Source organism: Oncorhynchus clarkii, chromosome 5, assembly GCF_045791955.1.
Source record: "Oncorhynchus clarkii lewisi isolate Uvic-CL-2024 chromosome 5, UVic_Ocla_1.0, whole genome shotgun sequence".
NCBI lineage: Eukaryota > Metazoa > Chordata > Actinopteri > Salmoniformes > Salmonidae > Oncorhynchus > Oncorhynchus clarkii.
This window is the reverse complement of record NC_092151.1, coordinates 96,945,256-96,962,126: the sequence shown is the minus strand read 5'-3', so window position 1 is coordinate 96,962,126 and position 16,871 is coordinate 96,945,256. Positions and strand designations below refer to the sequence as shown.

Below are 16,871 nucleotides of genomic sequence, written 5' to 3'. Positions count from 1 at the left end.
AGCTCCCTGCCATCCAGGACCTCTATATCAGGTGGTGGTGAGGACAGCCCAGTACATCACTGGGACCCAGCTCCCTGACATCCAGAATCTCTATACCAGGTGGTGATGCAGACAGCCCAGTACATCACTGGGGCCCAGCTCCCTGCCATCCAGGACCTCTATATCAGGTGGTGATGCAGACAGCCCAGTACATCACTGGGACCCAGCTCCCTGCCATCCAGGACCTCTATATCAGGTGGTGATGCAGACAGCCCAGTACATCACTGGGACCCAGCTCCCTGCCATCCAGAACCTCTATACCAGGTGGTGATGCAGACAGCCCAGTACATCACTGGGACCCAGCTCCCTGCCATCCAGGACCTCTATACCAGGTGGTGATGCAGACAGCCCAGTACATCACTGGGAACCAGCTCCCTGCCATCCAGGACCTCTATATCAGAGGGTGGTGAGGACAGCCCAGTACATCACTGGGACCCAGCTCCCTGACATCCAGAACCTCTATACCAGGTGGTGATGCAGACAGCCCAGTACATCACTGGGACCCAGCTCCCTGCCATCCAGGACCTCTATATCAGAGGGTGGTGAGGACAGCCCAGTACATTACTGGGACCCAGCTCCCTGACATCCAGAACCTCTATACCAGGTGGTGATGCAGACAGCCCAGTACATCACTGGGACCCAGCTCCCTGCCATCCAGGACCTCTATACCAGGTGGTGATGCAGACAGCCCAGTACATCACTGGGGCCCAGCTCCCTGCCATCCAGGACCTCCATATCAGAGGGTGGTGAGGACAGCCCAGTACATCACTGGGGCCCAGCTCCCTGCCACCCAGGACCTCTATACCAGGTGGTGGTGAGGACAGCCCAGTACATCACTGGGACCCAGCTCCCTGACATCCAGAACCTCTATACCAGGTGGTGATGCAGACAGCCCAGTACATCACTGGGACCCAGCTCCCTGCCATCCAGGACCTCTATATCAGAGGGTGGTGAGGACAGCCCAGTACATCACTGGGACCCAGCTCCCTGACATCCAGAACCTCTATACCAGGTGGTGATGCAGACAGCCCAGTACATCACTGGGACCCAGCTCCCTGCCATCCAGGGCCTCTATACCAGGTGGTGATGCAGAGAGCCCAGTACATCACTGGGACCCAGCTCCCTGCCATCCAGGACCTCTATACCAGGTGGTGAGGACAGCCCAGTACATCACTGGGGCCCAGCTCCCTGCCATCCAGGACCTCTATACCAGGTGGTGATGCAGACAGCCCAGTACATCACTGGGACCCAGCTCCCTGCCATCCAGGACCTCTATATCAGGTGGTGATGCAGAGAGCCCAGTACATCACTGGGGCCCAGCTCCCTGCCATCCAGGACCTCTATACCAGGTGGTGATGCAGAGAGCCCAGTACATCACTGGGACCCAGCCCCCTGCCATCCAGGACCTCTATACCAGGTGGTGATGCAGAGAGCCCCGTACATCACTGGGGCCCAGCTCCCTGCCATCCAGGACCTCTATATCAGAGGGTGGTGAGGTCAGCCCAAAACATCACTGGGGCCCAGCTCCCTGACATCCAGAACCTCTATACCAGGTGGTGATGCAGAGAGCCCAGTACATCACTGGGGCCCAGCTCCCTGCCATCCAGGACCTCTATACCAGGTGGTGATGCAGAGAGCCCCGTACATCACTGGGGCCCAGCTCCCTGCCATCCAGGACCTCTATATCAGAGTGTGGTGAGGTCAGCCCAATACATCACTGGGGCCCAGCTCCCTGCCATCCAGGAACTCTATATCAGGTGGTGATGCAGACAGCCCAGTACATCACTGGGACCCAGCTCCCTGCCATCCAGAACCTCTATACCAGGTGGTGATGCAGACAGCCCAGTACATCACTGGGACCCAGCTCCCTGCCATCCAGGACCTCTATACCAGGTGGTGATGCAGACAGCCCAGTACATCACTGGGACCCAGCTCCCTGCCATCCAGGGCCTCTATACCAGGTGGTGATGCAGAGAGCCCAGTACATCACTGGGACCCAGCTCCCTGCCATCCAGGACCTCTATACCAGGTGGTGAGGACAGCCCAGTACATCACTGGGACCCAGCTCCCAGGTGGTGATGCAGACAGCCCAGTACATCACTGGGACCCAGCTCCCTCCATCCAGGACCTCTATATCAGGTGGTGATGCAGGAGCCCAGTACATCACTGGGGCCCAGCTCCCTGCCATCCAGGACCTCTATACCAGGTGGTGATGCAGAGAGCCCAGTACATCACTGGGACCCAGCCCCCTGCCATCCAGGACCTCTATACCAGGTGGTGATGCAGAGAGCCCCGTACATCACTGGGGCCCAGGCCATCCAGGACCTCTATATCAGAGGGTGGTGAGGTCAGCCCAAAACATCACTGGGGCCCAGCTCCCTGACATCCAGAACCTCTATACCAGGTGGTGATGCAGAGAGCCCAGTACATCACTGGGGCCCAGCTCCCTGCCATCCATCATACCAGGTGGTGATGCCCACATCACTGGGGCCCAGCTCCCTGCCATCCAGGACCTCTATATCAGAGTGTGGTGAGGTCAGAATACATCACTGGGGCCCAGCAGCTCTATATCAGGTGGTGATGCAGACAGCCCAGTCATCACTGGGACCCAGCTCCCTGCCATCCAGAACCTCTATACCAGGTGGTGATGCCAGCCCAGGGGACCCAGCTCCCTGCCATCCAGGACCAGGTGGTGATGTACATCACTGGGACCCAGCTCCCTGCCACCAGGACCCAGGTGGTGATGCAGACAGCCCAGTACACACTGGGGCCCAGCTCCAGCCTCCAGAGGGTGGTGAGGACAGCCCAGTACATCACTGGGGCCCAGCATCCAGGTGGTGGTGAGGACAGCCCAGTACATCACTGGGACCCAGCTCCCTGTCCAGAACCTCTATACCAGGTGGTGATGCAGACAGCCCAGTACATCACTGGGACCCAGCTCCCTGCCATCCAGGACCTCTATATCAGAGGGTGGTGAGGACAGCCCAGTACATCACTGGGACCCAGCTCCCTGACATCCAGAACCTCTATATCAGGTGGTGATGCAGAGAGCCCAGTACATCACTGGGACCCAGCTCCCTGCCATCCAGGACCTCTATACCAGGTGGTGAGGACAGCCCAGTACATCACTGGGGCCCAGCTCCCTGCCATCCAGGACCTCTATACCAGGTGGTGATGCAGACAGCCCAGTACATCACTGGGACCCAGCTCCCTGCCATCCAGGACCTCTATATCAGGTGGTGATGCAGAGAGCCCAGTACATCACTGGGGCCCAGCTCCCTGCCATCCAGGACCTCTATACCAGGTGGTGATGCAGAGAGCCCAGTACATCACTGGGGCCCAGCTCCCTGACATCCAGGACCTCTATATCAGGTGGTGATGCAGACAGCCCAGTACATCACTGGGACCCAGCTCCCTGCCATCCAGGACCTCTATATCAGGTGGTGATGCAGAGAGCCCAGTACATCACTGGGGCCCAGCTCCCTGACATCCAGAACCTCTATACCAGGTGGTGATGCAGACAGCCCAGTACATCACTGGGACCCAGCTCCCTGACATCCAGAACCTCTATATCAGAGGGTGGTGAGGACAGCCCAGTACATCACTGGTGCCCAGCTCCCTGACATCCAGAACCTCTATATCAGAGGGTGGTGAGGTCAGCCCAATACATCACTGGGACCCAGCTCCCTGACATCCAGGACCTCTATATCAGGTGGTGATGCAGAGAGCCCAGTACATCACTGGGACCCAGCTCCCTGCCATCCAGGACCTCTATGTCAGAGGGTGGTGAGGTCAGCCCAATACATCACTGGGGCCCAGCTCCCTGACATCAGGACCTCTATATCAGGTGGTGATGCAGAGAGCCCAGTACATCACTGGGACCCAGCTCCCTGACATCCAGGACCTCTATATCAGATGCTGGTGAGGACAGCCCAGTACATCACTGGGACCCAGCTCCCTGACATCCAGGACCTCTATACCAGGTGGTGATGCAGACAGCCCAGTACATCACTGGGGCCCAGCTCCCTGCCATCCAGGACCTCTATACCAGGTGGTGATGCAGACAGCCCAGTACATCACTGGGACCCAGCTCCCTGCCATCCAGGACCTCTATATCAGGTGGTGATGCAGAGAGCCCAGTACATCACTGGGGCACAGCTCCCTGCCATCCAGGACCTCTATACCAGGTGGTGATGCAGAGAGCCCAGTACATCACTGGGACCCAGCTCCCTGCCATCCAGGGCAGAGAATGTTGTTTTCTATAGCTCACCATGCTGCTTTTCCTCGGGGCAGAGAATGTTGTTTTCTATAGCTCACCATGCTGCTTTTCCTTGGGGCAGAGAATGTTGTTTTCTATAGCTCACCATGCTGCTTTTCCTCTGGCCAGAGAATGTTGTTTTCTATAGCTCACCATGCTGCTTTTCCTCTGGCCAGAGAATGTTGTTTTCTATAGCTCACCATGCTGCTTTTCCTCGGGGCAGAGAATGTTGTTTTCTATAGCTCACCATGCTGCTTTTCCTCGGGGCAGAGAATGTTGTTTTCTATAGCTCACCATGCTGCTTTTCCTCGGGGCAGAGAATGTTGTTTTCTATAGCTCACCATGCTGCTTTTCCTCGGGGCAGAGAATGTTGTTTTCTATAGCTCACCATGCTGCTTTTCCTTGGGGCAGAGAATGTTGTTTTCTATAGCTCACCATGCTGCTTTTCCTCGGGGCAGAGAATGTTGTTTTCTATAGCTCACCATGCTGCTTTTCCTCTGGCCAGAGAATGTTGTTTTCTATAGCTCACCATGCTGCTTTTCCTCGGGGCAGAGAATGTTGTTTTCTATAGCTCACCATGCTGCTTTTCCTCGGGGCAGAGAATGTTGTTTTCTATAGCTCACCATGCTGCTTTTCCTCGGGGCAGAGAATGTTGTTTTCTATAGCTCACCATGCTGCTTTTCCTTGGGGCAGAGAATGTTGTTTTCTATAGCTCACCATGCTGCTTTTCCTCGGGGCAGAGAATGTTGTTTTCTATAGCTCACCATGCTGCTTTTCCTCTGGCCAGAGAATGTTGTTTTCTATAGCTCACCATGCTGCTTTTCCTCTGGCCAGAGAATGTTGTTTTCTATAGCTCACCATGCTGCTTTTCCTTGGGGCAGAGAATGTTGTTTTCTATAGCTCACCATGCTGCTTTTCCTCTGGGGCAGAGAATGTTGTTTTCTATAGCTCACCATGCTGCTTTTCCTTGGGGAGAATGTTGTTTTCTATAGCTCACCATGCTGCTTTTCCTTGGGGCAGAGAATGTTGTTTTCTATAGCTCACCATGCTGCTTTTCCTTGGGGCAGAGAATGTTGTTTTCTATAGCTCACCATGCTGCTTTTCCTCTGGCCAGAGAATGTTGTTTTCTATAGCTCACCATGCTGCTTTTCCTTGGGGCAGAGAATGTTGTTTTCTATAGCTCACCATGCTGCTTTTCCTCGGGGCAGAGAATGTTGTTTTCTATAGCTCACCATGCTGCTTTTCCTTGGGGCAGAGAATGTTGTTTTCTATAGCTCACCATGCTGCTTTTCCTTGGGGCAGAGAATGTTGTTTTCTATAGCTCACCATGCTGTTTTTATGAGGATGACAGAGAATGTTGTTTTCTATAGCTCACCATGCTGCTTTTCCTCGGGGCAGAGAATGTTGTTTTCTATAGCTCACCATGCTGCTTTTCCTCGGGGCAGAGAATGTTGTTTTCTATAGCTCACCATGCTGCTTTTCCTCTGGCCAGAGAATGTTGTTTTCTATAGCTCACCATGCTGCTTTTCCTTGGGGCAGAGAATGTTGTTTTCTATAGCTCACCATGCTGCTTTTCCTTGGGGCAGAGAATGTTGTTTTCTATAGCTCACCATGCTGTTTTTATGAGGATGACAGAGAATGTTGTTTTCTATAGCTCACCATGCTGCTTTTCCTCGGGGCAGAGAATGTTGTTTTCTATAGCTCACCATGCTGCTTTTCCTCTGGCCAGAGAATGTTGTTTTCTATAGCTCACCATGCTGCTTTTCCTCTGGCCAGAGAATGTTGTTTTCTATAGCTCACCATGCTGCTTTTCCTCTGGCCAGAGAATGTTGTTTTCTATAGCTCACCATGCTGCTTTTCCTCGGGGCAGAGAATGTTGTTTTCTATAGCTCACCATGCTGCTTTTCCTCGGGGCAGAGAATGTTGTTTTCTATAGCTCACCATGCTGCTTTTCCTTGGGGCAGAGAATGTTGTTTTCTATAGCTCACCATGCTGCTTTTCCTCGGGGCAGAGAATGTTGTTTTCTATAGCTCACCATGCTGCTTTTCCTCTGGCCAGAGAATGTTGTTTTCTATAGCTCACCATGCTGCTTTTCCTCTGGCCAGAGAATGTTGTTTTCTATAGCTCACCATGCTGCTTTTCCTTGGGGCAGAGAATGTTGTTTTCTATAGCTCACCATGCTGCTTCTCCTCGGGGCAGAGAATGTTGTTTTCTATAGCTCACCATGCTGCTTTTCCTTGGGGCAGAGAATGTTGTTTTCTATAGCTCACCATGCTGTTTTTATGAGGATGACAGAGAATGTTGTTTTCTATAGCTCACCATGCTGCTTTTCCTTGGGGCAGAGAATGTTGTTTTCTATAGCTCACCATGCTGCTTTTCCTCGGGGCAGAGAATGTTGTTTTCTATAGCTCACCATGCTGCTTTTCCTCTGGCCAGAGAATGTTGTTTTCTATAGCTCACCATGCTGCTTTTCCTCGGGGCAGAGAATGTTGTTTTCTATAGCTCACCATGCTGCTTTTCCTCGGGGCAGAGAATGTTGTTTTCTATAGCTCACCATGCTGCTTTTCCTCGGGGCAGAGAATGTTGTTTTCTATAGCTCACCATGCTGCTTTTCCTCGGGGCAGAGAATGTTGTTTTCTATAGCTCACCATGCTGCTTTTCCTCGGGGCAGAGAATGTTGTTTTCTATAGCTCACCATGCTGCTTTTCCTTGGGGCAGAGAATGTTGTTTTCTATAGCTCACCATGCTGCTTTTCCTCGGGGCAGAGAATGTTGTTTTCTATAGCTCACCATGCTGCTTTTCCTTGGGGCAGAGAATGTTGTTTTCTATAGCTCACCATGCTGCTTTTCCTTGGGGCAGAGAATGTTGTTTTCTATAGCTCACCATGCTGCTTTTCCTCGGGGCAGAGAATGTTGTTTTCTATAGCTCACCATGCTGCTTTTCCTCGGGGCAGAGAATGTTGTTTTCTATAGCTCACCATGCTGCTTTTCCTCGGGGCAGAGAATGTTGTTTTCTATAGCTCACCATGCTGCTTTTCCTCGGGGCAGAGAATGTTGTTTTCTATAGCTCACCATGCTGCTTTTCCTCGGGGCAGAGAATGTTGTTTTCTATAGCTCACCATGCTGCTTTTCCTCGGGGCAGAGAATGTTGTTTTCTATAGCTCACCATGCTGCTTTTCCTTGGGGCAGAGAATGTTGTTTTCTATAGCTCACCATGCTGCTTTTCCTTGGGGCAGAGAATGTTGTTTTCTATAGCTCACCATGCTGCTTTTCCTCGGGGCAGAGAATGTTGTTTTCTATAGCTCACCATGCTGCTTTTCCTCGGGGCAGAGAATGTTGTTTTCTATAGCTCACCATGCTGCTTTTCCTTGGGGCAGAGAATGTTGTTTTCTATAGCTCACCATGCTGCTTTTCCTTGGGGCAGAGAATGTTGTTTTCTATAGCTCACCATGCTGCTTTTCCTTGGGGCAGAGAATGTTGTTTTCTATAGCTCACCATGCTGCTTTTCCTTGGGGCAGAGAATGTTGTTTTCTATAGCTCACCATGCTGCTTTTCCTTGGGGCAGAGAATGTTGTTTTCTATAGCTCACCATGCTGCTTTTCCTTGGGGCAGAGAATGTTGTTTTCTATAGCTCACCATGCTGCTTTTCCTCGGGGCAGAGAATGTTGTTTTCTATAGCTCACCATGCTGCTTTTCCTCGGGGCAGAGAATGTTGTTTTCTATAGCTCACCATGCTGCTTTTCCTCGGGGCAGAGAATGTTGTTTTCTATAGCTCACCATGCTGTTTTTATGAGGATGTTGTTTTCTATAGCTCACCATGCTGTTTTTATGAGGATGTTGTTTTCTATAGCTCACCATGCTGTTTTTATGAGGATGTTGTTTTCTATAGCTCACCATGCTGTTTTTATGAGGATGACAGAGAATGTTGTTTTCTATAGCTCACCATGCTGCTTTTATGAGGATGACAGAGAATGTTGTTTTCTATAGCTCACCATGCGGTTTTTATGAGGATGACAGAGAATGTTGCAGTTTTAATGCTAATTTCCTGCATGTCTATACATTTTGCCACTGCTTATGACTTGTGCTATATGGGGCCAATTCCCGGACCTCCCATGTGACAGACAGGTTAAAGTTCACCACACAGGCTGCACTGTTTTCACTTTTCTGATGAAAGTCTGAGCATCAAACTGACGGTTAAAACTTAGAATTTGTTTGTTCCCTTCAGTTGACTCTATGTTTTGTATTGGTTCTCCAGACAGAGCTTCAGTATGGTCAACTTTCTGAAGGGAAACACCAACCAGACGGGGTCCAACCACACAGAGAGATCTCCCCTCATCAGGTTCTCCCAAGATGACAGGTAAGTTAGGTTTTGTTGTTTCTCAGAAAGAGCCTTTGATATCACAGCAGGTTTGTAGCAAGCTACGTATGTTGAATTGTATACAATTGATGTGCACATGCATACATTTTACAAATGGAGATAAATACCTAATCTTGTTCTCCTAAAAGACCCAGCTTCTATTCAACTCCTAGGTGATATTCAACTCCTAGGTGATATTCAACTCCTAGGTGATATTCAACTCCTAGGTGATATTCAACTCCTAGGTGATATTCAACTCCTAGGTGATATTCAACTCCTAGGTGATATTCAACTCCTAGGTGATATTCAACTCCTAGTTAATATAAGTGCCAAATGTTCCTCTTTGTGATTGCAGAGGACTGCTGATATCATGGTGGCTAGATACAGTGCAGATGAATGGAGCTTACTCCGTACATGTGCAGTGCATTTGGAAAGTATTCAGACCCCTTGACTTTTTCCACATTTATCCTTATTCTAAAATTGACAAAATAAAACATTTTCCTCATCAATCTTTACACACTACCCCTTAATGACAAGGCAAAAACAGTTTTTTTTAGACATTTTTGCAAATGTATAAATATTAAAACCAGAACTACCTTATTTAGATAAGTGTTCAGACCCTTTGGTATGAGACTCAAAATTAATCATCCTTCAGATGTTTCTACAACTTGATTAGAGTCCATCTGTGGTAAAATCAATTGATTGGACATGATTTAGAAAGACACACACCTGTCTATATAAGGTTCCACAGTTGACAGTGCATGTCAGAGCAAAAACCAAGCCATGAGGTCGAAGGAATTGTCTGTAGAGCTCCGAGACAGGATTGTGTCGAGGCACAGATCTGGGGAAGGGTACCAAAACACGTCTGCAGCACTGAAGGTCCCCAAGAACACAGTGGTCTCCATCATTCTTTTAAATTATTATTATAAAAAAAACAATTCAGCCCTGTTTTCTCCCCAATTTTGTGGTATCCAATTGGTAGTTACAGTCTTGTCTCATCGCTGAAACTCCCATACAGACTCGGGAGAGGTGAAGGTTGAGAGCCGTGCGTTCTCCGAAACACAACCCAACCCAGCCCAGCCGCACTGCCCATCCAACCCGGAAACCAGCCGCACCAATGTGTCGGAGGAAACACCGTACACCTGGCTACCGTGTCATCATGCACTGCGCCCGACCTGCCACTTGTCGCTAGTGCGCGATGAGACAAGGATATCCCTGCCGGTCAAACCCTCCCTAACCCGGACGACGCTGGGCCAATTGTGCGCCGCCCAATGAACATCCTGGTCGTGGCCGGCTGCGACAGAGCCTTGGCTCGAACCCAGGCCTCCATAATTCTTAAATGGAAGAAGTTTGGAACCACCAAGACTCTTCCTAGAGCTGGCCGCCCGGCCAAACTGAGCAATCTGGGGAGAGGGGTCTTGGTCAGGGAGGTGACCAAGAACCCGATGGTCACTCTGACAGCTCCAGAGTTCCTCTGTGGAGATGGGAGAACCTTACAGTAGGACAACCATCTCTGCAGCACTCCACTAATCAGGCCTTTATGGTAGAGTGGCCAGATGGAAGCCACTCCTCAGTAAAAAGCACATGACCACCCTCTTGGAGTTTGCCAAAAGGCACCTAAAGTACTCTGACCATGAGAAACAAGATTTTCTGGTCTGATGAAACTTAACTATTTGGCCTGAATGCCAAGCATCACGTCTGGAGGAAACCTGCCACCATCCCTACGGTGAAGCATGGTGGTGTTAGCATCCTGCTGTGAGGATGTTTTCCAGAGGCAGGGACTTGGAGACGAGTCAGGGTCAAGGGAAAGATGAATGGAGCAAAGTACAGAGAGCAAACCTGCTCCAGAGCGCTCAGGACCTCAGACTGGGGGTAAAGGTTCATCTTCAAACAGGACAACAACCCTAAACACACAGCCAAGAAAACACAGGAGTGGGTTCGGGACAAGTCTCTGAATGTCCTTGAGTGGCCCAGCCCAGATTTAAATAGCTGTGCAGTGACGCTTCCCATCCAACCTGACAGAGCTTGAGAGGATCTGCAGAGAAGAATGGGGGAAAGTCCCCAAATGCAAGTGTGCCAAACTTGTAGCGTCATACCCAAGAATTCTCTAGGCGGTAATCGCTGCCAAAGGTGCTTCAACAAAGTACTAAGTATTGTGTGTAGATTGATGAGGGGAAAAAATACTTAATCCATTTTAGAACAAGGCAGTAATGTAACAAAATGTGGGAAAGCTCAAGGGGTTTGAATACTTTCCAAAGGCACTGAACATGCTGAAGGAGTGAAAAAGCTCCCAGGAATATGATAAATAACAGTGGTTGTCTCCATGGTATTAAGTCCCTCTCATTGTGTCCATACACGTTTCGTTCTCAGCTGCAACAGCCGTCAAATCTAAAAATTAGACATCAAAATGTGAAATAAATAAAATGAACCTTTTCAGATGAGCCCTGTAGATGCATCAATACACATCATTATACACATCAATATACACATCAATCTAAACTATACACATCACTATATACATCATTATACACATCAACCTAAACTATACACATCACTATATACATCATTATACACATCAATCTAAACTATACACATCACTATATACATCATTATACACATCAATATAAACAACACACATCACTGTATACATCATTATACACATCATTATAAACTGGGTGAAATGAATGTTTATTGGCTGACAGCTGTGGTATTTCAGACCATATACCATGGGTAAAACAAAATGCTATACACATCACCATACACTATACACATCACTATACACATCACCATACACATCACTATACACTATTACACATCACTATACACATCACCATACACATCACCTTACACTATTACACATCACTATACACATCACCATACACATCACTATACACATCACTATACACATCACTATACACATCACCATACACATCACTATACACATCACTATACACATCAACATACACATCACCATACACATCACTATACACATCACTATACACATCACCATACACATCACCATACACATCACTATACACATCACTATACACATCACCATACACATCACTATACACATCACCATACACATCACTATACACATCACTATACACATCACCATACACATCACTATACACATCACCATACACATCACTATACACATCACTATACACATCACTATACACTATTACACATCACTATACACATTACTATACACATCACCATACACATCACTATACACATCACCATACACATCACTATACACATCACTATACACATCACTATACACTATTACACATCACTATACACATCACTATACAGATCACTATACACATCACCTTACACTATTACACATCACTATACGCATCACTATACACATCACGATACAGATCACTATACACATCACCATACACTATTACACATCACTTTACACATCACTATACAGATCACTATACACATCACCATAAACTATTACACATCACTATACACATCACTATACACATCACTATACACTATTACACATCACTATACACATCACCATACACTATTACACATCACTATACACATCACTATACACTATTACACATCACTATACACATCACTATACACTATTGCACATCACTATACACTATTACACATCACTATACACATCACCATACACTATTACACATCACTATACACATCACTATACACTATTACACATCACTATACACATCACTATACACTATTGCACATCACTATACACTATTACACATCGCTATTACACATCACTATACACATCACTATACACTATTACACATCACTATTACACATCACTATACACTATTACACATCACTATACACTATTACACATCACTATTACACATCACTATACACATCACTATACACTATTACACATCGCTATACACATCACCATACACTATTACACATCACTATACACATCACTATACACATCACTATACACTATTACACATCACTATACACATCACTATACACTATTACACATCACTATACACATCACCATACACTATTACACATCACTATACACATCACTATACACTATTACACATCACTATTACACATCACTATACACATCACTATACACTATTACACATCACTATACACATCACCATACACTATTACACATCACTATACACATCACTATACACATCACTATACACTATTACACATCACTATACACATCACTATACACTATTACACATCACTATACACATCACCATACACTATTACACATCACTATACACATCACTATACACTATTACACATCGCTATTACACATCACTATACACATCACTATACACTATTACACATCACTATTACACATCACTATACACATCACTATACACTATTACACATCACTATACACTATTACACATCGCTATTACACATCACTATACACATCACTATACACTATTACACATCACTATTACACATCACTATACACTATTACACATCACTATACACATCACCATACACTATTACACATCACTATACACATCACTATACACATCACTATACACTATTACACATCACTATACACGTCACTATACACTATTACACATCACTATACACATCACTATACACTATTGCACATCACTATTACACATCACTATACACATCACTATACACTATTACACATCACTATTACACATCACTATACACATCACTATACACTATTACACATCACTATACACATCACTATACACATCACTATACACTATTACACATCACTATACACATCACTATACACTATTACACATCGCTATTACACATCACTATACACATCACTATACACTATTACACATCACTATACACATCACTATACACTATTACACATCGCTATTACACATCACTATACACATCACTATACACTATTACACATCACTATTACACATCACTATACACATCACTATACACTATTACACATCACTATTACACATCACTATACACTATTACACATCACTATACACATCACCATACACTATTACACATCACTATACACATCACTATACACTATTACACATCACTATACACTATTACACATCGCTATTACACATCACTATACACATCACTATACACTATTACACATCACTATTACACATCACTATACACTATTACACATCACTATACACATCACCATACACTATTACACATCACTATACACATCACTATACACATCACTATACACTATTACACATCACTATACACGTCACTATACACTATTACACATCACTATACACATCACTATACACTATTGCACATCACTATTACACATCACTATACACATCACTATACACTATTACACATCACTATTACACATCACTATACACATCACTATACACTATTACACATCACTATACACTATTGCACATCACTATACACATCACTATACACATAACCATACACTATTACACTATTACACATCACCATACACTATACACATCACTATACTGATCACTATACACATCACCATACACATCACTATACACATCACCATACACTATTACACATCACTATACACATCACCATACACTCTTACTGAGTGCATTCCCAGTGATTTCTGTTGTTGCCTATGCTATTTACAGTATTGATTATTTAATTAATTCGTATTATGTTTCCAGTATAACGTACATGTTGCTGTATGAGGGGGAGGAGACATGGGACAACTGTTAATAACCTGTATTATTACCTATATGTTCCAGTATAACGTACATGACCCTGTATGAGGGGGAGGAGACGTGGGATAACAGCAGTTTGGAGCTGGATAGGAGGTGTCGTCTGGGGAGTGAGGTCACCAGCCTGTCCCTGTCACGATCCTCCTCCACAGAGAAAGACCCTCTGGACGTACACCTAAACTTCAAATTGTCCAACAGCATGAGGTAAAGCTCTCTGGCTCTGCTGCTGTCTCTGTCTCTCTGTCAGTTCAATTCCATTAAAATAGTCTTAAATTGGCAAGATTTTTTTTTTAAACATTCGCAAAGTAAGTGATAAAAACAATCACAAATTAACAGTTAACATTAAACACACAAAAGTTTCAAAGGAGAAAGCCGTTTGAAATGATAAATGATTAACTAAGTACAAAAACCAACACAGAATTGAGTGTATCGGTCTGAACCTGTACAGGCTGTCAGTCTAGACACCTAACTAAATAAAATATAAAATAGTCTATAAATGAAGAGAAAATAGCTTACAGACTAATTCAGCTACAGTACTTACACCTTACAGAAGTTGCCGTCTCCACTAGGGCCCTCTAGGCAGCTGTCTCCTCTAGGGGCCTCTCAACAGCTGGCTCCTCTAGGGCCCTCTCAGCAGCTGGCTCCTCTAGGGCCCTCTCAGCAGCAGGCTCCTCTAGGGCCCTCTCAGCAGCTGGCTCCACTAGGGCCCTCTCAGCAGCAGGCTCCACTAGGGCCCTCTAGGCAGCTGTCTCCTCTAGGGCCCTCGCAGCAGCTGGCTCCACTAGGGCCCTCTCAGCAGCAGGCTCCACTAGGGCCCTCTAGGCAGCTGTCTCCTCTAGGGCCCTCTTAGCAGCAGGCTCCTATAGGGCCCTCTCGTTAGCTGGCTCCACTAGGCCCTCTAGGCAGCAGGCTCTACTAGGGCCCTCTAGGCAGCTGGATATCAGAGGGGTGGTAACTTACCAGCATTACCAGCATTACCAGCATTAAAACCAGGAATACGACTTTCCCAATTTGGATCCTCAGCAATTGAACTGATTTCAGAGGCTGACTCAAATCACTGCAGACGTAGGAGAGGTACTCTGGATAATAAAGTTGACGAGCTCAGGGCAAGGATTTCCTTCCAGAGAGTCATCAGGGATTGTAACATACTCTGTTTCACAGAAACACAGCTCTCTCGGGATATACCTTCTGAGTCCGTACAGCCAGCTGGGTTCTCAGTTCATCGCTCAGACAGGAATAAATATCTCTCCGGGAAGAAGAAGGGTGGGATTGTACGCTTCACGATTAACTACTCATGGTGTGTTTGTGACAACATACAGAAACTCAAGTCCTTTTGTTCACCAGACTTAGAATACCTCACAATCAAATGCCGACCGTATTACCTCCCAAGAAAATTATCTTTGGTGAAAGTCACAGCCGTGTATATTCCCCCTCAAGCCGATACCACGACGGCCCTCAAAAAACTTCACTGGACTTTATGCAAACTGGAAACCACGTATCCAGAAGCGACAATTATTGTAGCTGGGGATTTTAACAAAGCAAATTTGAGAAAAACGCTACCTAAGTTCTATCAACACATTGACTGTAGTACTCGCGCTGTTAAAACACTCAACCACTGCTACTCCAATTTCCGGGAAGCCTACAAGACCCTCGTCCGCCCTCCCTTCGGCAAATCTGATCACGACTTGATTTTGCTCCTCCCTTCCTATAGTCAGAAACTCAAACAGGAAGTACCCGTGCTAAGGTCTATTCAAAGCTGGTCTGACCAATCGGAATCCACGCTTCAAGATTGTTTTGATCACGCAGACTGGGATATGTTCCAGGTAGCCTCCAAGAATAACATTGACGAATACACTGATACGGTGACTGAGTTTATCAGGAAGTGTATAGGAGATGTTGTACCCACTGTGACTATTAAAACCTTCCCTAACCAGAAACTGTGGATAGATGGCAGCATTTGCGCAAAACTGAAAGCGCGAACCACCGTATTTAACCACTGCAAGGTGACTGGGAATATGGTTGAATAGAAAGTGTAGTTATTCCCTCCGTAAGGCAATCAAACAGGCTAAACGTCATTACAGAGACAAAGTGGAGGGGCAATTTAACGACTCAGACACGAGACTTATATTGCACAGTCTACAGACAATCACGTCGTAGACACCGACGTCTTGCTTCCGGACAAGCTAAACACCTTCTTCGCCCGCTTTGAGGATAACACAGTGCCACCGACGTGGCCGCTACCACGGATTTTGGGCTCTCCTTCTCCGTGGCCGACGTAAGACATTTAAGCGTGGCATCCCTAGCCGTGTCCTCAGAGCATGCGCAGACCAGCCAGCTGGCTGGAGTATTTACAGACATATTTAATCTCTCCCTAGCCCAGTCTGCTGTCCCCACATGCTTCAAGATGTCCACCATTGTTCCAGTACCCAAGAAAGCAAAGTAAACTGAACTAAATGACTATCGCCCCGTAGCACTCACTTCTGTCATCATGAAGTGCTTTGAGAGGCTAGTCAGGGATCATATCA

At 46.4% G+C, this 16,871-nt stretch overlaps 1 protein-coding gene across 1 annotated transcript in view; it reads left to right on the top strand.

Annotated features, from left to right (window-relative positions):
* The window catches only part of LOC139410298 (oculocutaneous albinism II), a 193,483-nt gene that overhangs the window by 19,078 nt on the left and 157,534 nt on the right, over nucleotides 1–16,871 (top strand). Inside the window, exons 3-4 of the mRNA XM_071155788.1 lie at nucleotides 8,552–8,653; nucleotides 14,374–14,550. Coding sequence (XP_071011889.1) covers nucleotides 8,552–8,653; nucleotides 14,374–14,550 — 279 coding nt within the window. The remainder of the gene's footprint in view (nucleotides 1–8,551; nucleotides 8,654–14,373; nucleotides 14,551–16,871) is intronic.